A 25,631-nucleotide genomic window follows, 5' to 3' on the forward strand; every position below is an offset into this window, starting at 1 on the left:
GGGTACCGGTATGCAATTAACACCCTAACAGCCTTACTTACCGTTTGGGTTAAGAATTCTGGCTTGGTCAGACCGGGCTTAGGGGAATTCTGGCTTGGATCAGACCGGGCTTTGGGTTGATTTAGGCGCCGGTTCGACAGAAATTGAGAAGACGAATTTCGAGTATTACCCAAATTTCCAACCAGGCAAGATCCTCCCTCTACGTGTCAAAAGACATACGCTTGGATCAAAGTTCATCTTTTCTCTTTTTTTTTTGAGTTGGGAAATCAGTGATTCTAGAACTGCAGAGTGCAGAAACAGAAAGAATTACTTCTGTAATCCAGCGACCATACTGAGAATTAAGTTCGTCCTGGCACGTCCTGAGTTCCGCTGGTTGCACCGTCTCACCTTTCTCCGTCAGCCAAGTTTCAGGTAAGAGCTATGAAGTTGCAGAATCCGACTACAGAAATCATAGTATCTCAGCCAAGTTCTGTACTTTCATTGTTGTTGCTACCTCGTTGCATACCTGCAACCGGAAAAAAGCAAGCAATTCCAATTAAGGCTGTCCACCCGTTATCTTACTGTGGTTGACAAGATTTTGCATTCGCGCTACTTCCATCACTAAAATCTTTTTAAAAAAATTATTGATACATTTGATTCAGAAAGGCTTAATGAACTTTTACAAGAGTAAATTTTTGGGCCCTAAAAAACCTTGGAACGGTAGCGAGGAAAAGATAAAATCCCGAATGCACCTACGATCCGCCAATCACTTAGAATCCGTGAGGGAGGATAGCAGATACTGTTGAACTAACCTTAAGTTAAAGGTTTCTCTTTGGGATTTTTTCCAGGGTATTTGGAGAAGTCGATGGAGATTACAGAGAAGAAAGAAGGCGATAATAAGGGCTCGAACGCTCATCAAGTGGTCGATTCCTCAGCAGCTGCTGATAAAGAAGCAGAAGAGCGTGAAAGGCAAGCCCGCGAGCTCAAATCTGGGTTGCATCCATTAAAGGTGTCTCTCTCTTTTACTTTTTTAGGTTTTCATTGATATTGCGTTAAAATCTCTCTTATTTCTGTTTGCTCACTCCTTAGTAGGATATCGGACCTTTGCCTGCATCTCCAATTTTTTTTCCCGGTAATTTGAGGTTTTAGAAATTTGCTTACGTGGAGAAAAAGTTTAATATATTTTGTCAAAATTTAGGTATACATGCAAAATGATTAGGTTGTAGTTCGAGAGAAATTCTTCTTGATCAGTGTCATTTTTGTGGTTAAAATCAAAATGTATGGATCTTATTTATGTAAGATCTTGGGAGGTGTTATTAACACATTGGGACAGTTGATTTTTCTCATTGAATGAAAACAAAAACCATTCGAAAGATGTTAAATTTACTCGGTAGTCGTAGGATGGGAACTTCAAGATCCTTTCAACATGAGAGAGCATGTTTTTGCTGAATTAGGAATCAACTAGTGCAAGTTTCTCAATAGTTTCTAGATTTTGTTTTTAAGTTATTGGTTTCAAAGGGTTTAAATATGACACTTTAAGCCACTGCCCTTCCTGCAGGAAGTCAGTTCCCTAAGATCAGCCTTTTGGTTTTCTGAATTCATATTCTCTAGCTGTAGAGTAAACTCAAGTAATGGTTTAATCACAAAGTGAGCCAAAAGTTTTGATGGATTTGAGAAAAAAACATGGTAAAGAGAGTTTGCGTCAATGAAACTTTTGTGGTCCTTTCCATATTCTTAGAGAGATGTCAAGGGAGTTGCTAGGGGTTGAATGCTTGGGTTCTGAAAGAAAGCACATGTGGGAAGTGAGCAGAAGTGAAGGAAACAGAGCAGTTAATGTCTCATGATTATTCGGTTGGCCATGGAATCTTGGGTTCTTGGGTAGGGAATAAATCCAGTTTACTAAGATAGGAAGTCCTTATAGGGATCAGTACCTAGACTAGTCAGCCCTGCAACTCTTGACTTCTGAAAAGTAGAGCAACAGATTGTGGTAACTGTTTATAATCCTATCAAGGTGAGAGGAGAATTTCTACTGGTACTAGATTCAGGTCCTGGCAATGCATGGTTTAGATCCATGTTACAAATTAAATTATTGATGGAATAAATAAATTGTTGCACTTCTAGGATGTGAAAAGGCATGGCAATGATTTTCCTGTTCTATGGAAATGGTGGATCAGGACACTATCCTCTGGGTAACCGACTGGAACTAGGGTGTTCACCTGTCAAGATGAACCACCATGAAAATATTTTACAGTGTTGGTTTCTTATCTTCTTAAATCATCATGAGAAATGCTCTTATTGGTCTTCAATGCCCTTTATTTTTCTTCTTTCATTTTGTATTTCTTTCAATATTGTGGATCATCTTGACCATTGTGTTACTTATTGGCTATAGCTTTCTCTATTTCAAATTTCAGCACAAGTTTGTATTTTGGTACACACGTAGAACACCTGGTGTTCGTACACAACCATATGAGGACAATATAAGGAAAATTGTGGAGTTCAGTACTGTAAGTTTCTTCTTGAAGCTTCAGGTTGCTATAGTTTGATTACTTTTGGAGTCTTACCTTAATGTAAGACTTCCCTTCTCTGGGTCCTTGGCTTGGATTTAGCTCTTACATGATTTTTCAAAATTTTCATTTATAGGTGGAAGGGTTTTGGGTGTGCTACTGCCATCTGGCTCGTCCTTCTTCTTTACCAACTCCTACAGATTTGCATCTTTTCAAGGAAGGCATCCGCCCTTTATGGGAGGTAGGCATTTGGAACCCTATGCGAGTTAGTTCGATTGGTAGAGGGGTGGTTCCATTAGTTTGTATCTTTCTTCAAGCAAAATTTTCCAATTAAAATCCATTCTCTAGTTATTTCTGTTTTTAATTTTCTGATTAAATTTATTAGTTTTTAAATGAATTTGAAACATTTGACCATAAGGATTATTTACTGTTTCCTAAAGAAAATAATAACATTTCTTATCAAAGAATGAAGATATGTAATCTGTATAGCCAGTTTTTCTGTTTCTTTTTCCTTCTATTGACATAACTTTTTTTAGAAGTTAATTGAATTATAGTTTGGTACATTTAATAGCTTAAAATTATCATATTATCAGGATGCTGCCAATTGCAATGGTGGAAAGTGGATAATACGATTCAAAAAGATCGTCTCAGGTCGCTTTTGGGAGGATCTGGTAGGAGAATTTTATTTTTTATGTTTTTCTCCTAGGTTTTTGTGTGTTTCTTTGGCAATTCTTGCGACATGCTTTGTATCATTCACTTTCAAGATTGTATGTGTTCTTTAAGGGTAGCTCTTCTCGTTACTTTGTCTAGTGAAGCAGTTGATTTTACTTTTAACTTCTCCCCACCCCTTCAGAAATGATTTTCTTAAGTTGGAATGAAGTGATAGTTTGTGTAGATCAATTTTTAAACACCACTGTAGCAAAAATCCCTTCCTTCAATCTCTGCAGCCCTTTCTCCCCCATCCATCCCGCTTTGGCTTCCCCAACTGTTGATCCACAACATAATTTGATTAAATTACTAAAACAAAATAAGACTGTCTCCAACCCAGTCAATCCTTGCTTCCCGCCACATCCCTGTGAACCTAAATTGCATTCTTTGCTGGAATAGCTCTGAGGACATCAAACATTTATTTTTTTCTTGCCCTTTCTCTAGTGCTCTTTGGAGAAAAGCCCTTAACTTCATTTGGCCCCGCTGTCGACGCTCATTTGGGTTTATTAGGGACTGGTCTTGGGTTTTGAGTAACTTCTCAGGTACCTCTATCTGTGACCGAATAGGCAGGCTTGTTTTTGGGGCTTCAGTCCACCATCTGTGGTGGGAGCGAAACCTTCGGCGCTGGACTTCTAAATCCCGATCCATAGATGCTATTTGGAATGCTATTTATTTTGATGTATCCTCTAAAATTTCTGCTTTTCCCTCCCCCCCGGTTGTTGACTCCCCAAGGAACAGACTCATTGTTGTTGCCTGGGGCCTCAACTCCCAAATCCATTCTCCCCCTTGATCCTTTGCCTGTGGATCTTTCTTTGTATTTGTTCTCGTCTTTTAATTGATTAATTATTCATCCAAAAAAAAAAAAAAATTAAGACCGTCTCCTCTATACCAAATTTCAGAGTCTACAGATGCTGCTCATCATCTCAGTTTATGAAGGATGACAGTCTCAACATCTCTTTAGGGCATGGTATACTTTTTGAAAAGTAGAATAGATTGCAAGTAGGAAATGTGAGTGCAAACAAAGAAGGTGACCTGGAATATGACAAAAAGAATGACGATCACTCATTCCAAGTCCACTAAAAATTCACCCACTGTAAAACAAAGCAGAGGTAGAAAGCAAAAGATAAGAAACCACCCCCTCGAAAGTGGGGAAACAGGTGTACCATCTATGTCGAATTCCCACTCCCCCATCAGCCACACCACTGCCATGATTCTTTCCGCCAACGATCTCTTGCTGCTTATTGTCACCGACAACCTGGAACACTCAGTAACACTGGTCTGCAATTGCGAAGGATTGGTGCATTCCACTGCATCATCACCATCATCAGTACCAGTGATTTTCTGCGGTGCCATCTGCCTGTATAACACATCCATCAGCGTCCAGAAGTGGCTCCTTAGTAGCAATGATCCATGCCTGAGTCCATCCCTTTTATGGTTTCCTTCAAATGGATCCCTTGCTAATTGCATAATGATGCTGATACCTTACCAGAAGTTGCAATGGTAACCCTATGTGGACAAACTCTGAGTAGCCACCCTCTTTTAAGGGCTCTAGCATACATAAAAACACATGTTTTCGCCTTTCTTTCATCATCCATGATAATGATGCCTATATTTTGGTCCTCTTTGTTTTACTCTTTGATTGGAACATTTTTCTCTCGTTAACTTCTTTTTTCCCTCTTTGTTAAGTGATGCATCATCTTCTGGCATCATCTGTTCTTCCTCTAGGAACACTCTCAATTCCTTATGTGAATAATTCCTTGGCCTGATTCCTGGTCAGTGTAGAATAGTTTTATCATATCTTTCATCAAAAAATTTATCATCCACCATTGATCTCATCCTTTGTGTGCTCCCATTGAGGGTTGATTTGCTCTCAATCTTATTTCTTTGATTGAATCTCATGTGGAGTTTGCTCTCACAGGAACCAAACCTTTCTGGTTTTGGGGCATGTGCATTGCTTATTAGAGGGTGGGTTGGGGTAGGAGGCGGCTTTATTGTGCACAGGGCCTCACCTTGAGATTCAACAAGAGGGGAAGATGGGTGAGCACGGCGGGGGGGGGGGGCAGGGTAGGAGAGAGAGGATGTGGAAACCAAAGTTTGAGATGGAGGGAGAGCAAATAGGGTGGAAGGGAGATGTCGGGTACACCTTACAGATGCCATAAGGGGTGAATTTTGCAAATTATCCCTTCTACTTCAGCTTGCCAACACATTGCAGACAAGATGATAATGAAGTGAACCACTTTACTCCTAGTAGTGACACATTGAAGGACCATTTCTTTCATTTATTTTTTACACAAGTACACGTGACCTAGGCAAGTGACTGCTTACTCTGATACTTTTTAACAGCCAATGTGATGCTTCCTTTTAGTAATATGTGCAAGGCATAACCATGACCATCTATTTATTTCTTTTTAAGTGCATATTTAGTTGTTATTTATGTATTCCCCCCCCCCCTCTTGGTAATATCCTCACTTATTTTCAGAATTTTGTTTAATGCTTTTAAATTGCTAAAAAATACTGAAATTTTTTTGAGAAATAGCTGGAGTTGACATCTGTTATCGTCCATCATTCATAAAAATCTCCACTCCATTTATACCTAGTTAATGATGAAAATAAAGTCTTTCTACATAAACAGGGAATTCTCACATGATGGTTTCTCCATTCATTTGGATACAAAATTTCCAATCCAATGGTTGAGGTCAACCTTGGTAAGTCCGAGGATTTAAGATTAGTAAAATGAAGAGAGAGTCTATATGAGGTGTAATTTTAGTGATGCAATGATGCTATTTTATGTATCTGTGGACAATCATAATTAAGGTGATATAGAGGAGGATGTTTCTCAGAGAATTTAAGTGGAGAGGAAGCCTGGAGTTCTGTGAGCAACAAGTTCCTTTAAAGCTTAGATAAAGTTCTACTGACTGTTATGACCAGCAATGATGTATGGAGCAGAGTATTTGTAGTAGAGTTGAGAGTTCTAAGATGGTTGTGTGGAAAAACTAGGAAAACAGTAACGAATGGATGTATAGTAGCGGACTAGGGAATTACCAATGATAAGCTTCTAGAGAGTCATTTGAGGTGGTTTGGTCATGTTCATTGGAGGACCTAAGGACATCCAGTAAGGTGATATGATCCTGATCGAAGGAGCTAAAGGAGATAGGGGCAGGCCTAAGATGACTATAGGAGAAATTTTGAAGGATGTGTACAGTTTAGGTCTTCCAAGTATGACCTCAAATAGAGATTATCGGAGGGCAAGGATCCGCACAGCAGGTCCAGTCAGCTGAGATTTCTTGATTTTCTGTGCTATGCTTCTCTCATCTTACTTTCTTTTTTGACATTTTTTTTTGTTTCTCCTTAAGTTGTCTTTTCCCTTTTCTTTTCTGTCATCTCACTCCCTTCCCTCTTTTCCCATCTTCCTTGTTCCCTTATTTGCTAGACCTTAGTTTCCCCTACATTGGTTTGATTGGATCCATGAACTGACACATCAAGTTGGGATAAAGCTGGGTTTCCTGTTGTAATGGTTGGAAAGAGAGTGCAACTCTGTTGGTTTACTTAAGGTTTTGATGGCTCCAATTGAAAGGGGACATGCCACACACATGTATAGGTCTGACTTGGATAATACTGCAAACGTGTCTTTCTCTGGGGTTCTCCAATCAGTTGGAGAGCCTATATACTGACTATATTGTCCCATGGCCAGAAAAGGATGCATAAGATGTTCATCCTGTAAATAAATGCATGGCTTACTACATAAAATTAATAAATTATACGTAAGGGGATCTCTCTATCAATTTTCATGATCTAGATGAAAACAGTTTATGGTTAATCTCTATCATTAGGAAGGTTGCCCCTTTGTAGTTGGTCCTCAGATCAACTGCATATGACTATCCGTTTTTCAGATTAGGGAAGCTGGGTTTGAGGTGGAGCTCTCACTTTCAGTGGGAAAGCGCCAAACTCTGGTGGCAAAATGATGTTGAGGGCATCATATGCACCACCGCTGGAACTGTCAATTAGATCATATGAACTGAGAAATCTTGGCCTCGCACAAGCTTTATAGAGCAATAGCTGCCTGTGTCTGTGTTCGGTACTCAGGAAGTCCTAGTTAGCAGGTATCTTCGGATTCCCCCCTTCCCCCAATTATTCTCTTTTGTCCAATGGCACTTTCTTTAGATCTGGATCAGTGCCCTAAAACAAACATATTTTATCCTTTGTCTTCCACAGTAACAATCTCATCCTTAGAGACTATCTTCCTTGTCTACAACCAGTAGCATTGGTTGAAGGTGATTCTTGTCGTATGAAATTAGTAATAAGTGAATCAAAAGAGAAAGTTAGCTTCTATTTTCCTCTTAGGTCCCTTGTGCTATAATTTAGACTTTGTCTGCCTTACTAAGGTGTATAAAATCGTAATTATGCTCAAGGTTTCTAGATGGGCATTGACAAATGACATTTCTAAGGAGTGCTATTTCATTAGATTTGAGGGAGTGGGGTATTCAGATCTCTCCTTGCCCAGCTAATACTCCCCTTTTGAACACCTCCCGGAATCCCCAAGCTGTAACTTTGATCCAAGTTCTATAATGAACCCAGGGAATCAACAGTGTTGAGGTGCATTCAAGCTCAAAAGAGAGGTACCATGCTAGTTTTCTTGGTGGGGTCTGCTAGAGTAGGAGATATAATAAGACAGCATATATGCTGGTTGCTGACAACATTTTTATGGTCACATTCGAATGGTGAACAAACCAATTAATAGGGCCTCATCCTATGGTGAAGCTTGGTTCTGCAGCTTTGCCCTCTTAGTGTAAATGTGCAATGATACCTTGCTTTATGTCACCTTGGAGGATCCGTGTTTTTAATTTGGGAAGTAGTTTTCTATCCATTAGCATAGCCTATGCCAGCACTCTCATGTGTCTATCTCTCCCATTCTCAAAAGAAGGGAGAAATAGACTCGTGGAAGTGCTGGTGTGAGGATGGAATCCTTTTCTCCTCATTTTGGTCACAAATATGTCATATAGATGTTATTCTCGCTGGTATCTGTCTGTAGAGGAGAACATCACAAGATTTTTTATATTTTTCCCATTCTATCACTTCGAATTTTCTTTCCAGACAAACATAGCCTTTATTTTTTTATTTATTGTTTTTGTGGAAGGCGGGGGGTTGGGTTTGGGTTTCTTTTTTCCTTCTCCAATTACCTTCAATTTTAATGTATTTGTGTGGCTCATGGGATAAATATATTTTCTCCACCAAGGCTGGTGATCCTTTTGACTTTTTTTTGCTTTTGCTGATTCTGAACTGCTGAACATAAAACTCTTTATTGAGGTGAAAATAGTACTCATCATAGTCTGCTTTCTCAGTAATTGGAGTCAAAAGTTACTGGTGGTGGTTATGTATTCTATAAACTGAAATTTGGCTACGAAACAATTACTTGCCATTCTATTTGACTGAGTTTTTAGCTAAAGGTTGTAAAATTGGCTTTTTCTCCCACTATTAAGAAGTGACCCTGCCTTACACTCTTAAATCGCGCAGGTCTTGGCCTTGGTTGGTAACCAACTTGATTATGGAGATGACATTTGCGGGGCAGTTTTGAGTATTCGCTTTAATGAAGATATATTGAGTGTTTGGAATTGCAATGCATCTGATCGCCAGGTTAGCATTATTTCTCCCATTGCCCAATTGAGGTATCGTGCTTTCTCATTGTCGTCTATTAGCAAGTAGAAAACTCATTCCTCATCAATTCTAATATCTTGTACTGCCACACTGTTGCATTAGGCTGTGATGGCTTTAAGAGATTCAATCAAACGTCAGTTAAAGCTTCCCCATAGCTATGTGATGGAATACAAGGCCCATGATGCTTCTTTACGTGACAACTCGTCATATCGGAACACATGGTTGAGAGGATAGAGATATGCTGGCTCTGCTCATTGTAACAAGACGTGAACCATATGCAGTCATACGGTGTAAATGTATCCAGTGCTTTTCTTATGGTTCTGGAATGCTCCCCTGGCTTGTACAAGTTATATAATGACAACAGTGACACATTCAGTTGTGACTGATACATCAGTAGATGAGATTGACTTTTTCCTTATTAACATGAAGAGAGAGCTAAAAGTTCAGCTCTGGAAATTACCTTGACTGTGAAGGACCGGTTGTTAGTCTTGCTGCTAAGTACACTAGATTCGACTTCACGCAGGGCACAATATGCAACGTAGCACCCCGAGACTGGCTGGAAAAGGGAGGAAGGGGGCTGCTTAGATAGTGGAATCCTGGAAAGGCCAAAGTTGTGTTTCTTTCTGAGAAATTTTAAGTGGCATATGGTCCCTCAAGGTAGCAACTTGGGCTCTCCTTTTCTGTTTGGTCTTTCATCAGTAGTCTTAAGAAACCAAGGATTTCTTTTATAGGTAATGGGGTTTTCAAAGTCTCAAAACCACTTCTTTCATGATTTTATGAGCTGTTAACCATTTGCCTGCTTGAACATTCCAGCTTATTAGGTTACGTTAATGCATTACAACTCTCGAGTAATATGACAAAAATTTGCCAAGATTTTGGGAAGATCACTATATTTATAATGTGGCCATCCTACTAGATTTTGGGTATTTTGGGGTTGGGATTTCCTGGTTTGCACTAGTTAGAAGGAGCCAAATTCTCATCCAATCCTTGAGTTCAAATAGATTTTCTCCTGGTGATTTGACAAAACAAAGCACTTAGATCAAGTGTCTCACATCAACATGACGATGTATTCAGAAAGAAAATTTTCACACCCTGATGAAAGAGAACATCGTCTCCAAGTATTTGACCAAAAATTGATTGTTTGATACCCTTCATGCTCCTACCTTGAAGACCTTGTGGAAATAAGAAATCGACTTAAAAGTGTCAGCGTTCTGAATAAACTTATAGAGAAGTCATTCTGGAAGTTGAAAATGTGAATGACAGTATCAAGATGAGGATAAATAATTAAACTTAACGCTGGAATACCTTATGCAGCTGGTCGAGATCAGCTTCGAAGATCAAATCAGAGCAACACGCTCAGGTACAGAGACCGGGTAATAATATTGGTCCACAAAGAGGTCTCCTGATCTGCTACTGCATAGCATTTTTCACTCTCAACAGCCCTAAGGCAGCTCCAGCAATCAATCTAGCCTTAGCAAACTCTTGCTAGAAAGATAGGTAAGACACCCTAGCTATCAGAATCTGAGATTTCCTCATGACCCTTGACGCTAACAGAGCATGTCAAGTATAACACTCATACTTTCACTCTTTCAGTAGAAAAAGAAAAGGTAGAATGATCATATGGTTGCTTATTCGACATGGCATTGTGTTCTTAAAAATTCATACATTAGAAAGAAAGAAAGAAAAATAGAAAGGTATCCTACAGGACATGCCCTTAAATTTTTCTGAAGAAACTATTGAGCAGGGACAACTCCATCCACGCCAAATCTACCATTTCAAGATAGATGGTCTGGATGCAACAGACTACAGCTAAACAGCTGACTGAAGCCCAATGATACCTGACAGAAAACAATGCAATGTGAATATTGTATTTTGGAGGCAAAATTCAACATAAGATAGAAATGGTTTGGTAATGCCAGAGGCGCACATTGGCCATTAAAAACTTTCTCCAGCTGTTGCCTGTTATGGGTTATTGGAATCATTCAATCTAGTATCTCTGAAGCAATAACAAAATATACTATCACAAAGTTCAGACAAAGTGCAGAAGTCATGGTTCAAAGTATCTGAAGAAGGTTGTGTCTGGGCAAGGAAAACTCCAAGAGCCATAACATGGTTGCTTTCCTCTCTTGCCCATGGACAGAGTCCGAAATGTAGAAAGCATACAATTTAGATTATAATCAATAGCGAGGATCCTCTGCAGAAAAAACAAATGAAGCAACCGTATGTCATAATACTGGGTTCAGACAGGAATTACCACATCCGATTCTTGCACCAGCATTCCCAGTTGTCTTGCTTAGTTCATGTCCACCTGCAGCATAAAAGAATCAGGCGTTAAAAATAATGAAAACCAACATTAGAGAAACAAATTCTAAGAGCTTAACAAGCTCGAGGATCTGCTTCGAGCAAATAAGATAGCTGAGTATGTGTTTTAGCACATCAGAACTACGTGCCTTCAATAGTTCCTGGTATCTCTATTATCAGTAAATGCTTTGAAGTTCCTTGTTTCTCAACTACAAATTCTTGATTGCCAAAACAAGTGACTTTCTTTCACATCATTGTCAGTGACCTGAAACTCAAAAGGGTCTAGCTGAATTCAATCACATCATTGTTCAGAAGGAGAGCCCAGTCATTTACACTGGGAATTCTGGGAGACACAAGATCATCCTCAATAATAGAGCACCACACTACCACTGAACTTGACTTCAACTGGTCCATTCCCACAGTGGATGGTCATCCTTAATTCCTCAACAAGACTGAAAAAATGAAGTCGTTCCAACTTCCAACGCATAGGACGGAAATAAAATTCCCAAGTAAAAATTCTAGCAAAGCACCGCTTGATCTCTCCAGATTAGCCAGTGACAGACCTAAAAACTAAGTCTTGGACAACCCTCAGAAAGGAGGATCGCATGAAATATTAGGTCATTCCTTTACCGCAGAAAACTCTTCCAATCTTCAAGAAGTGATTGATAAATCAAAACCCTTAAATGCATCAAAAGAATGGGGTCCTAACCAGGTCCAAAGTGGTGAACACCAATTTACAGCAAGCCTTGATCTACACTTTTATCTACTAAGAACCATGAGCTATGATTTACCTAGAAATGGTGGAACAAGTCAAGAGGTTCATTTTGCACAGTTGTTGGATATGTTAAAGGTTTACCTTTTGCCTGCACACTGTGATACTCAAGCGCAGCTAAGATATAGCTAAAACTATGAGAAGCTCAAAAGAATTTGCCTTCTAGTGTGAATTTAATTCCAACATGATAGAACTACCCATCAATTGCACTTTAATAATTCACAGGCAGTCAGAATTTCTGTTTACCCAACCAAAAACTTTGAGATCCATCATGATGTCCCAAGGTTTTTTGGTGTCTTTCTAATATGAGTATTGACCAGAAAAGGTCTAAGATATTTTAGTTAGGGCCTGTAATATTTCAACAAAGCATAGAAAGAATTCGCGAAGAATGTGATAATTCATACCTTCACCAAGATCATCAGGATCAGCATGTACAACAACAGCCCTTCCCAATATGGAATGCTGACCACTTAGATGAATCTAGAAATTGGCATATAAAGATAAAACAATCGTTTAAGTCTAACAGTTGCTATTGACAAGAACTAGACGCTCATTTGAATTAAGGGATTGAAGTAACACTTTAAGTTACCTGCCTATCCTTGATAGAAATCTCAGCAATTCCTAGAAGACAGAGATCCAGCTTCATTCAGATTCCCAGGTCTATAACCCCAAACAAGTAAAGTAAGAAGGTACAATAGAGTAAATTATACAAACCATCAGGCCCAGCAATTATGTTTCCCAGGTCACCCGCATGCCGCTCTTGAACCGAAGGAGCTCCATGACTTTTATTCAGTGGATTGAAATGTGGACCTGGAGTTAAAGAGACAGCACTAAGGAGAACGAAACCACGAAAAAACCCACCAGAAGCATGATTGGTAAGTTAAGCACATCGATAATCAATTGGAAATCAAGAAGAGAGAAGAAACGGGAACTAGTTAAGATTGATGGAGGATAATTAACAGGGGATAACGCACACACAGGAGTGAAGGACCTACCAGTTGAATTGCAGCCGTTGGTGGTGTCACCGAAGGCATGAATGTGGAAACCATGGAGACCAGGAGAAAGGCCCGTGATCTTCCCTTTGACATGAGTGATTCCTGTTTTCAATCAAACAAATAGATTACAAATCCCAAGTCAAATTTTGATTTCTTACCGAAAGAAGTTACTAATCAATGAACCAATTCCCATCCCATGTTAAGGTTTTAGATAGAGAGAGACCATTGGGTTCCTGGAGGAACTGAAGAGAACCTCTGACGTTGCTGTCGCTGGTGATGAGAGCAACCGCCTTAATAGCGCCCTTTGCAGCCATTTTTGTTGGGTAAATGGAGAAGAGCAGAGGGTCTCAAGCCTCACAGCAGGCAGCAGCCCCCTGAAGCTTCACATTTCCATGTAATATTGGATGATGGGAACCAGCGAATCCTACTCCAGCCCAAGGTTTAGAGTATCCATATCCCATGATACGATATGACACGATACGAGTCGATGTGTATCCATATTTTTGATACAATCAATATAATACATATTAATACGTATCTCTATTAGATTGAACTAAAATACATTGACTAATCCCATGCAATTCTTAATACAGACAATACTCTCTCTTAAAATCACCTAACCTAACCGATTCGATACTCGATATTGATACTTTAAACATTGTTCCAACTTATGCTTTTTTCTAATGATATATGGGTAAAATCTACAATGTAAACGGTCATGATCATACAAATTTTTTTTTTATTCTAAGTAAATGGTGTTTTTATACATGAGAATACGATGGGGTCTATTAAATTACATTTACTTTGGGATGTAAGTTCGGCCTTAACGGCCCTGACCCCGCCCTGAGCTCGAAGAGGAATTGGGCTTAAGATTTTGGCATTGAGGGCGGTGAGCTAGGGCCAAAATCTGTGGACGGGCATGTGATTACTCTTTGGCTCGCCGGGCCTGTCCCAACCCATCCCTAATTTTTGGCCTTGACCTTGGCCTTTATTTTGGCCATGATTATTACTCTAATTTTGGCTCTAATTTTGTCTCTGATTTTGATCTCAATGAATTAAAAACATGAACAAGGATAGGGTCAATTAGGGCCAAGGCCAAGTATAAGGTAAATTAGGGTTAGAGCCAGGGACAATTATCACCAATCAGGGCTATGGCCAATTAGGACCAGGAACAAGGCCGGGGCTAGGGACAAACATGGCCACTCAGGGCCAGGGACATGGCCAAGTATAAGGCTAATCAGGGATGGAGCCAATAAGGTTTAAGGATAGGCCAAAGACAGGGCCAATCAGGGTGAGAATGGACTTTACTTGGCCCTGTAGGGCTTAGGGTCAAAGACAATAGTCATTGGCTCTAAATTAAAGTCAGGGAAGGAATGAGCTTAGATTAGAATATATAAGGTTGGGCTTGAGATTGCAAAAGTCCAGCCTAACCCGGCCCTGTTGCAGCCCTAGATTTATTATCGAGAAGAGTCAATCGTTGACATCTTCACCAAGTGAAATGATCTTTTATTTTTGGTAAGATAGGGATTTTATTTAAACTTAAAATTACGCTTTTGTTTACAACCCAGATTGTCTAATAAATAATAACGAACACCAGTTTAAGGAGGAGGGGGATATCGCTACAGTCTGTGATCTTACACCTTCAGATGTTAATTTGTGATCTTTACCAAGAAATGTTGGTCATTGTTAATTAAATCAATTCTTTAATTATATAACCATGGTATACTATATATTAATAGTTTATGAATACAAGCGTATCAGTATTCCTCTCCTAATTTATACTTTCCCTTTTTTACCTTTTAATATAGTACAATTTTCCGTTTGCAAGGGTGACAAATCCTATATTTTCGTTTGGTTAGAAAGTAGGTATGTAACCAATGGGGTTGGTCCAAGTGGTAAACAGCTTGGTCCACTTAAGCAAAGTTCCAGTATCGAAACCTTGTGAATGCAAAAAATACCCGCTGGAAGACTCACCCACCCAGCCAGATGTGCAACCCAAGTCGAACACCGGATTAGTCAAGACAAAGCCTTGGAAACCAGGATTTGAAAAAGAAAAAAAAAAGGAGGAAAAAAAGAGGAAAAAAAAAAAGTGTGGTAATCCTACCCAAAAATAAATAGAATGTATGGTAATCAGTAAAATGTGAGCAAGCAATTGCTTCTAGTTCATAATCTTTTACTTCAGATGTACGCAAAATAATCTTATACTCAAAAACTGATAGTTCTATATAAAGAGAATAGAGGATAACTATTTTATATATGCAAAACTTCCCCCAAGTCCCAAAGAGATTAGGACTCTTCGCCTCTTAATTGGAGAGAGCTTTTCTTCACCCCATGGGCCATGGTGAAAACAGTTGAAGGTCATCCTTCTTCTCTTCGGCTTGTTGTACAAAGACCACCTCTTTTAAACAACCCACACCACCCCTTTATAGACCTTGCTCCACTCTGTACATTTAATGTGCAAGACCGTCATGAGAAACAACTCGAGCTGTTGGATCAAAATCCGATGGTTTGAAATTCCGCTTGATGGCATGAATGAAACAATTTCGCCCATTTATGAAGCCTGCCCCATGCTCCCACATTCATATTAAAAAAAGACTCAGCGTGTGTGGTCCCTAATTTCTCCCTCTGTACAATGGACTACAACGGACCCCTTTGTGCTCACACCATCACACCCTAAAATTCTCAACGTACAGCCAGAGTTGATTTCACTGGGAGGGTATATGTGAGTATATATAACAGATACTCTTTAAAAGGTAAGTAGATTTAATAGCAAAAGAGAAACCTGCATCTTAAGCAAGTGATTTCATCAATAACATAAATGGAATGATTTCAGTTCTCTCATATCGAAGTAACGACCACCTTCATGGTCCAATAATTTGGCTAAACTGAGTCAATATTCCTGCTCTCGAATTTTGAGGAAAACAAAATGGAAACAAAATCGGCAACAAATAGTCTCTGATACGGTTCCAGTGATTATCAACCATGAATTCTAATCAATTTTGCCAAACCTTCTGCAAGCATTGGTTGAGGACTGCCAAAGCTGCCAAAACCAGCCCTCACTAACAATACCAAGGGCGAAAAATCTTTATTGTAGTGTCTGATGCTCTTTGGCCAAAAAAAAAAGTGTCTTGATGCTCTAACCCTATGCAATATTCTTGTACTTCAAATTCTACAATCCAATTGATTTCTCCAACTTCTGAATTTGGTTCAGGAAAATCCATGTCATCTGCAGAACAAGATCAGATAAACAAGAGTCATTATAACTCTTCCAAAAGCAGCAAGTGAAACGAAATTCAACGATCAAAACCAGAAGGAACAAGCATTATACTGGAAGTGTAACAAATTAGAAGTACCAAAAGACAACAAAGCAGATACACACACACACGAGAGAAGAGAGATACCATGACATGGGGAGCAATCCTAACACAATAGACAGGAAACCCTGTGTAGAATTTCAAAGGTCCTCCTGCCTTCAGAGTTTTCAGTGCACAGTCCAAAGATCCAGTGTAAGGAAACTTCCCGCTAACATCAGGTTGCATTTTCTGTATTTGTGTTTTCACAAAGTCAAATGGTAAACTACAGGCTGCAGCAAAGAATCCAGAAACAGCACTTGCTCCTGCAAAAATAATAAAACAGTTCGCATCAAACTAAAACAGCATTTGTTGCTCCAGCAGAAGGAAAGAAAGCATAAGCATATCAAAGTTGAGGTTTAACCCCCTAAAAGACAAAGGGGATTAACAAAATAGGGGGCAATTCTTTCACACCTTTTTCTTTATTAAAAGAAAATAGATCTCAATCCAAAAGCACACCAATGAATTGTCCAGTTATTGCAGCTTACCAATAGAATGAAATACCTTAAACACTACTCGCTACTAGACAACAATGAAATACCTGAAACACTACTCGCTACTAGACAATAATGAAATACCTGAAACACTACTCGCTACTAGACAATTGAGATACTATGAACTTTAAAATGCTGCAACCCTTAGCAAAGATCTGGTGTAGTATCTTACCCACTACTGTACTAGCTTCACCAAAATTGAGGGAGTCTCTGAAAAACTCAACACTTTGGTCGTAAGAGGCAAGCATGCCCATATTCAATGCCATAGCCCTCACTACAGTAGGACCTGCTCCTTTCCAGAGTGCCAAAACTCCTTCATCTGCAACAATGCGGGATAGTGCATGGAATGCATTTTTGTAATGCCGCCGTTGTGCAGCAGGCAAAGTGGCATCAGCCTGCATACGGATGAGTGCCAAATCAGCAGGACTACCGAAACATGCTCCAATTGCTCCAGCTGTCAGTCCACAAAGAGCCTTCTGGTACAGAGGTAGTGGCTTCCCATCATTAGCAGCAAGTGCCTTGTTTGTTAAAATCCTAGTTGGCACAAAAAGGTGTCCAGTAAGAATGAGAAGAAAACAGCTGTCACATCCCAGAACACAGGGTAAGATATAATTTCCCATCTTTTTGAACCAATTTATTTTCTATAAAACAATAATTTCCTCATATCTATTCCATGTTTCCTGATCCCCTGTTATGCACAGGAGAACACAGTATCCATCTTAGGTTCACTTTTCTAGGTATCATAAGTAGATATAAGGAAGCTAAATTAATCAAGATGGATAAGTCAAACCACTCTCATAACAATGTTAAAATGGACATCTGAATTGATTAATTCTGGAAATGGAGGCAAATAATCTAAACACAATTTCTCGCTCAATCTCTCTAAGGACAAAAATAATGTTACTGTCCAATTTCCCTTTGTTTGGCGCAGGGCCCTCCTTTGGCTAAACAATCATTTGACACATTTTAAAGTCAATTTAGATCTGATTATTCTAAAACCCCAAAGACTGGGTCTATGTAGACATGAATGTTTCCGAGTATAAACCAATACCGTTTTCTTTGTCAAGAAACTAGGAGGGGGTAGGTGTCGATGAAGGTGAAGATGAAAAATAACCTCTGTCCTTGGCAGAAAAGTGGAGAGAGAGGCGCGAGTCTTTTTTGTTCGATTCTACCTTTCCCTTGGCTGTGTTGCCATGTGGAAATTAGTGAATACTTTGATGAATCAATGTGACCCTCCAAGCCCTCTTATTTATAATAATGTGAACTATACAAGATTACATAATTGCCCTTAATGAGAAATAAACATCCAAATAATAATAATAATAAACTGAACCACAACCTATAATTGAACCAACCCATGAACCAACCGAACCATCCAACAGAGGAAGCCATATCGGCCTTTTTCTTCAGCTTATTTTGTTTATCAGTCCAAGTTAATTGAATGGATTCATCATCATGAACTTGGATATCAGAAATTAGTTTCTTTGATATTTTTCAGTTGCTTTGGGAACTGATTCCAACCAAAGCCAATTTGGGCCACATAAATTTTAGTTTGGCCACTGGTTGGGTTCTCTAGGCCTTGCTTCTTCTTCTTCTTCTTTTTTTTTTTTTTTTTTTTTGGGGGGGGGGGGGGGTTGGTGTTGGGGGAACATAATGGAACTCTTTATAAACCTAGATATTGGGAGTGGGAGTACAGAACTACGTAATGGACAAGATTATGTTGGCTCAATTTTAGATTTTGGGTGTCTTTTATTACTTTAAAGCCTTTTTAGTAACCCTCTCCCTATGTGGCCAAAGGACAATTTACATTTCACCTGGATTATTATCTCTCTCCTGCTCATATCTGGAACATATAAGAAACTTTTCATACATCATAAATTTTTTACAATTCCTAAAGAACAAATAGATGTCAATTCCAACAGCCTAATCATTACATCACCAAAAGCCTATCCATTCTTTTCACACTGAATCATCCGCCAGAGACACAATTTGGTTTCACCACTGTATACCAAACCAATGAAGCTTTTCAGAGAGAACCAAACAAAACAATTAATTGAAATTGAAGTACTGCTAATGGAAAAGAGAAAAGGGTAATCACTGTTATGATGACCTCCCAAATCTATATTTTTCTGTTGAGCTAATCTTCTCCTCCTTCTCAACCCCACCCACTACCGTCATTATTGCCACCATCTCATAACGATGATGTGCTCCACCAGAAGTGGGACACCAATTGTTCTGAAAAAGCTCCAGGGTATGTGGGATCAAAGCAATGACTTCATGGAATGAAACCCCTTAATTAATTCCCAATTCCCAAATTAAAAAGAGTAGGGATCCCTCCTTTCTCAAGGAACTGGACTCACAAATCTCTAAATCACGGAAAAATCATAATGAGGAAGAACAAGATGATCTGGGTTGGACCGTAATCACCCTTAAGCGGATCAATGTTTACAGGGAATGAAATCTTCCCTTGATCAATTCCCAGTCAAAAACAGTAAGATCCAAATCTGTGAATTGGGGCTTGAAAGGCTCAGACCAAAGAACAAAGGGAAAAATATGGATTTTAAAACTTTCCTGTAAGTCATGCACATAGGATTGGATCACCTAGTCCAGCCACCATTCTAGGAAACCTGGATAGGATAGACATACCTCAGGATCGGTCATGACCTATACCAATCTGAGATTACAAACCTTGTTAATTAATACAATGACTAAAGTATCTCATTACCAGACATGCTCAACGTCAAAACTGTGAGGTAGAGAGAGCTTCCCAACCAACTTTCAAGATAAATTAAGGATTACCCGTAACTACTATATTAGGCACAAAACTTGCATTTCATAGTTGATTCATAGAAGCACAATGTAAACAAAATAATAATTAATAATTGATTTCACAACTTCTCACCTGAATGTTCCAAGTCGTGCAGTGGTGTAGGTAGCTTGTCTGAGCAGCCCAGCTGACAATCCCTGATAAAGAAAATAATGCACTTCACATTCACATAAGAAGGGGACATGAGATAAGAGTAAGATCATCATATTATAAGTGGATGTACCAATTCAATGAAGTTAACAATTGTAATGTACATAGTCAGCAGGTGAGGCAAAAAATGACACATTAACTCTAGAAGGAAATCTGCCCACAAACTACTAGAGAACGGAATACAACAGTAATTGGCAGTGAGCAACCTTACAAGACAATTTTTCAGCAACAGATGCATAAGAAAAATGACTACTGTACAGATTACAACAGTAATCGCCGGCAAGCAACCTTGTTGAAATGAGAAATAAGTAAATTTCGATCCAGAGAGCCATTTCCATCAAGTCAAATAAACAAAATGAGCCTCCCTTTCTGATGGGCAACCTATCTGTTTCAAGCTTTAGATATTCTGACCGAGAACCCAAAACTAGCCCCAATTTAAAAAAAAATTCCCCACTACCAGCAACTGCGTACTAAAAACATAGATTTACAGCTGAATTACTTGAATCTGTCAACATTATTGCTTTATCTCCTTACGAATGATGCAGATCAAGTGAAAAGGTTCAGCATTTGAAAATTTGGCCTTAAATCCATATATAAAAACAACATACTAACCGGATCACAGCTCCCTTTCAGGGACGAGTAAAAGAAGAAAAAAAAAACGAAGAAAATAAATATTAGAACCATCTCAATTTTGCAGCATTTTTTGATTCAGACCTTGTAAAGTGATCCAAAACCCTCTTCTCGGATCATATTCTTCGTCACCTGCACTGCAGAACCTTGACCCAACTGAATCCTCACCTGTAAAATAAAAATAGGAATAAGAATTCAACCAAAATGAAATCTACAAAAATCGTTGCAGCTATTAGGGTCATAAAAACGAAAAAGTGCCAGATCCTATGGGAAGTAACATCTTCAGATTCAATGAGAATATTACGATCTGTCGAGATACATGTGATTCCAGAGAAAAGATCCAAGTGATACCTTGATCATATCGACTGGTTGGATCACACAGGTGGCCAGCATCCCAGATGCACCACCATTAACGAATGGCTTCACGGTAGGCCAGACACCACCACTTTGCGACTTCTCTCCCATTTTTCGATCAGAAAGTGAGCAGAGCAAGAGAGAGAAGAATGCTTTTGCGGCCGAGAGGAAATAAATGAAATCACAAACCCTCCCTCCAAAATGGAAGGAATTAAAAGAATACTTGACACAGGCTGGCACTTGTGCCCAAGATTTGTACAAGATTTACGAAACCTGCACTTCCCTAGCAGATGTGGCCTCTACTCCTCTCTACCTTCCCTTCAAAGTTTTACTTTTGCAGTAGATAGATGCTTTATGCGAAAGCCATTGCCCACATAAAAAGAAAGAAAGATTCATTCAAGCCAAGCTTCACCCCTCAAACGCATAAAAATTAACGTCCTTTTCATAATAAAATATACTACTAAACCGCCATTGAATGTGGATCGAACATGAGTCCATGACTTTCGGGGGAGATGTTTACGAGGAGGGGGAAAAAATTGAGCCGCCGAGGTGGCCATTTTAAGTTTTAACACCTCCTCACATGAAATGACATGAATACCCTCGCATTCATGCAACTTGGTTTGCTTAAGCAAGGTTCCAATATCGAAACCTTGTGGATGCAAAAAATTCTCATTGGGAGACTCACCCACCACAGCCAGGTGTACGACCCGAGTCATTAGTCAGGGCAAAGCCTTGAAAACCTGGGTTGGCAACCAAAAAAAAATAATAGTCGCCTACAGACTTAATGGTATTAAAGGAAAGCGGATAAACATTCTTGTCTTTTTCGTATTAGAACATAAACTCCCACTTTAAAACCGTAAAAGCTCAAATAAATTTTCTTTTGCTACTTTTTTATTTTTTTAACAAAAATGGTTTTCATATGTAACTATACAATATTTCAATACCCATAAATAGCGAGAAACAATGAAAATATTTGACACTCCAAAATAGAGGCCTTAAGCAATCCATTTTATGTTTGAAAAATATAGACAATTCAAAATTGAATTTTCATGAGATACATTAATCCAATTTGTCATTAAAAACTGTTAAATCATTAATTTTTTTCATTCATATTTTGATAGAGATATTTTTAAAATTGAAAATAAACAGTGATTTAATGGTTTTCAGTGACAAATTGGACTAATGTGTCCAATGAAAAATCATTTTTGCGGTATCTGTGTGTTTTTATCTCATTGCTTTATGGCCTCCATTTTTTTGTGCCTTAGCAATTTGCTCATGAAAATATATAGAATCAAAAAAACTATTTGATTCACATACTTCATAATATCACATACTTTAAATTTACCGATAATGATTCAAAAAATATGGAGTGGGTTGGTGTGGTGCATTCCAAACACAAAATATACAGCTCTATATCATGGTAAAGTGGCTTATGTGGTGCTTATTGTAACTAACTTTTCATTTTTATGTGTAGACATTCAAAACCATTAATAAGCTTATGTTAATGAGAGGATAATTCAATCAAGGTTTAAAGTATCCCACGATACTAAACGATACTGGCCGATACTTATCTATCTTTGACACAATCGATACAATACATATCGATACATTTCTCTATTGAATTGCACTAAAATACATTAATCAAAACGATACAATACTCGATACTGATACTTTAAACCTTGAATTTAATAAAGTATGCTCTAAAATAAAATGGAGGATGTATTGACTACTTCCAAATGTTTGTGGACAGTTCGTGGGATGACATGATAAATAAGGGAGGCAGGGCATGCATTATTTGGGATACATATGGGAATTTTATTGTAACACAATGCAAAGAGATACTTGTGAACTTAGCTACAAGCCTACAACTATGGAGATTGAAGCTGTGAGAGATGGATTGTTTTTAGGGAGGTATTTTGGGAGTGTCAAACTTGTAAATCAACTCAAATTGCATGCTGGCAATTCTAGCCCCACAAGGCTTCCCATTATCTCTAGATTGGATGTGTTATACTCTTAGTTCAAAAGATTGTTAGGTCAAGATTTGTTTTTAATTTTATTCATTTTAGTTACGTTCGTATGACTTGTAATATCTTCGATAATTTCTTGGCTTAAGAAGCTCACTGTCTTGCTTTTGACTAGGTCTTGGTGGAGTATTTTACCAATGTTTATGGTTGAATCTTCCTTGTTGTCGTTCATGTCTTGTGGCTTAAACAGTTTTATCTAATGAAATTCTCTAGCCTTTCGACAAAAAAAGAAAAGAAACGTTGTCATACAAACAGCCCCTCTTACATTACACATGCATCAATAAATTTCTTAGAGAATTGTTTGGATTTAGATGGATTCAACAGGTTTTGTTGCTTTCTATTGGAGGAAGTTTTCCAAGAAATGCCCAATCAGTAACAAGAGCTTACCATGTGAATTGTACTGCTCCATGAACAAAAGAAGGGGGAAATTGCAATATTAGCTAGTTTAAAGTATCCTTTTGCGAAAGCAGACACTTAATGTTTCAGTTAACAAAATTAATTAAAACTGACTTTGAGTCTACAAAACTAACTAAATAGTGATGTTTACCTCCTTAAGACATTTAGGTACGGTTAGTTTTATAAGTAAGAATGTCCAAATGATCAAAAACACTTTAGATTAGTTTTCTAAATCCAAAGGCAGTTTTAGCTAGTTTTGTTAATCAAAACATTGAGCGACTAGCTTAATTTTTTTTCAAAAAAACCCACAAAACTTGAATAGAATCACAAATTAGATTTGCAATCCTATCCTTCTTTTATCTTCCAAATCGCTATTAGGTTTTCATCCTTCGATCCATATAGTCCCCATGAGAAATTCTCCTAACTCATTGAATACTTTTTGGGAGATCAAGAAGGATTTCCTCATTCCTCGGGAGCCAACTTGTTTCATATGATGGAACCTCCAAAGCAATTCTACAAAGTTTCCATGCAAGGGCTCGGGTTAGCCACTTTGGGCCTTGGGCCTTGGGCCTTAGGCAGAAGTAAACTATCTTGCTCCAATTCTTCACGATTGGTCTTCACTGGGCCTAACTCCTAGGCCCCAGGAAAACGGCCAGCCTGCGAGGAATTTTATTAGGTCTATTCATTTCTTTCTGGATGAAGGACACATGTCCATCAATCACATTCAAATGTTGAAATAAGATTTAGAAGATAGAAAATTTTATTTTAATTTAATGATTTGACTGATGGATAGGTATCTTTCATCCAGAAGAAAATGATGGTCAATTTTCTTGTCAGAAATGAACATGATAGAACTTCCCAACCTGCCATAAGCCAAGATCTATAATTTGCCCATGAGCGGTTCTTTTATTTTTTAAAGTGCAATCCGTGAGTGGTCAATTCAATATATACTTTTTAAAAGCAGACAAACTTTACTATTACTATATTCCCTCCACAGTCCACACCAAGCAGATCACTAAGTCCAGTGTGATGACAATATATTAACCACAATTGCATGCTGTACATGAGAGTTAACTATTGGATTTATATTAATTAATTACCACTTGATCACAGATTAAGTTAATGAGAAGATCCCATCCAGATTAAATTGTTTTTTTTTGGGAGTTGGTGAAACCCAAATTAACTGATAAGTTCTTTATCAAAGAAGATACATTTAAATTAAACAAATACAATTACAATATATATTTTTTGGAATAAAAATTACAAAATTTTATTCATTGTTTAAAGAGACGGAGTGGGCTTTCTCATTTATCATTTTAAACATAATGTCGGGTCACTTTCAAACCCGAACCATCATTATTTGATTCAAACTTTATCCAAGATTCCAAGATAACATGGAATGAAAGCTCAGGATTCTTCTAAACCACTCTTCCTAGAAAATGCCAACTTGGGAATATGTCGTTGGTTAAGACTAATCTATCATTGCTGATCCAACGCCCGACCATGCAGCAACTTTAGACGTAGATTTGTAATCGGACAATAACCGAGTCGGATCTCCATTTGTAATCGGATAACAACGGAGTCGGATCTCAATTCTATCCGTATTAGAGTATCCGATCCATGTTGGGTTCTTGTAAGTTGTAAGTGTTGAGGTCAATTATCGTTTAATTTCGATCGTTCGTTCCAGAGAGGTTGATCTTCGATTATTGACCATAGATGAATTAAAATCAAATTCAGTTAGACATGAACCGGATCCGGACCCTGTATTTAGAATCAAATGTATCGTTTCATTTCTTGTCATACTCTAGGTAGGGTTTAGTCAAAGACAGCCTAGCCACATGGCACATGAGAGACCACATATACAAACTAGGCTGTCCTTTACATTCCCATTTTGCCCCCTGCATTTACTAAATTTCTGGTAACGGTCGACCATTTCGATGGGATTCAAATTTTAAATTACGAACAACTATAATAATTGGTAATTTCCACTTTCCAGCGATTTTTCTTCACCGAATGGTGGCTGGCATATCTCAAACACATTCCAGGTAAAGACGTTTCTAACTTATTATGAACGGTGAACGGTGATTCATGAACAGATCTAATTTAGTTTTTTATTTAGAAAAAGATCTAATTTAGTTATACAGTTCTCATATGAGTCCGGATCTTTTATCTTGATGCGTAGATGATTTTGTTCTCTTCCGATTCCTCCATTGTTTGAATAAAAAATTGTACTCTCTTTACATCTCTTTATCATATATTTAGAAGGAAGCTCTCACCTTTAAGTATTGATAAACAAAAAATAGACTAGATGTCGCTTTCTTTCTTAAATGTGCTGCGAAAGAATTTGAAAATAGCACAATCTTCTAGCTGTTGGGATGGAACATCCCAAGTCCATAATGCTGTGGTAATTAATGAAAAAAAATCATTTTCAATTTATTCAAAACTAAGTAATTATATTGTGAATTTCAACGGATTGGTTCAATTAACAGACACAA

The 25,631-nt window shown here is 38.3% G+C and overlaps 3 protein-coding genes across 3 annotated transcripts; 1 reads left to right on the plus strand and 2 right to left on the minus strand.

The window, feature by feature from the left end:
- Positions 1 to 204: 204 nt before the first annotated feature.
- On the plus strand, positions 205 to 9,354 carry LOC149001311 (eukaryotic translation initiation factor NCBP-like). Its single transcript, XM_089138054.1, has 7 exons — positions 205 to 411; positions 828 to 988; positions 2,391 to 2,483; positions 2,620 to 2,724; positions 3,077 to 3,154; positions 8,703 to 8,822; positions 8,946 to 9,354. Exons 2-7 carry the CDS (start codon positions 845 to 847, stop codon positions 9,075 to 9,077), a joined length of 672 nt encoding a protein of 223 aa, XP_088994180.1. The 5' UTR covers positions 205 to 411; positions 828 to 844; the 3' UTR covers positions 9,078 to 9,354.
- A 143-nt stretch (positions 9,355 to 9,497) lies between these two features.
- On the minus strand, positions 9,498 to 13,331 carry CSD3 (copper/zinc superoxide dismutase 3). The gene is made up of 7 exons (XM_089138055.1): positions 13,135 to 13,331; positions 12,912 to 13,013; positions 12,631 to 12,726; positions 12,506 to 12,537; positions 12,321 to 12,396; positions 11,098 to 11,151; positions 9,498 to 10,681 (listed from the first exon to the last, which is right to left on the minus strand). The coding sequence occupies exons 1-7, from the start codon at positions 13,223 to 13,225 to the stop codon at positions 10,653 to 10,655; spliced, it is 480 nt and encodes a 159-aa protein (XP_088994181.1). The 5' UTR covers positions 13,226 to 13,331; the 3' UTR covers positions 9,498 to 10,652.
- A 2,161-nt stretch (positions 13,332 to 15,492) lies between these two features.
- Positions 15,493 to 21,112, minus strand: LOC149001313 (mitochondrial dicarboxylate/tricarboxylate transporter DTC-like). The gene is made up of 6 exons (XM_089138056.1): positions 20,714 to 21,112; positions 20,447 to 20,530; positions 19,658 to 19,719; positions 16,928 to 17,289; positions 16,313 to 16,527; positions 15,493 to 16,137 (listed from the first exon to the last, which is right to left on the minus strand). The coding sequence occupies exons 1-6, from the start codon at positions 20,825 to 20,827 to the stop codon at positions 16,081 to 16,083; spliced, it is 894 nt and encodes a 297-aa protein (XP_088994182.1). The 5' UTR covers positions 20,828 to 21,112; the 3' UTR covers positions 15,493 to 16,080.
- Positions 21,113 to 25,631: the final 4,519 nt, after the last annotated feature.

Source organism: Hakea prostrata, chromosome 10 (genome assembly GCF_041222555.1).
Source record: "Hakea prostrata isolate BN-2017 chromosome 10, UWA_Hpros_2, whole genome shotgun sequence".
Taxonomy (NCBI): Eukaryota; Viridiplantae; Streptophyta; class Magnoliopsida; order Proteales; family Proteaceae; genus Hakea; species Hakea prostrata.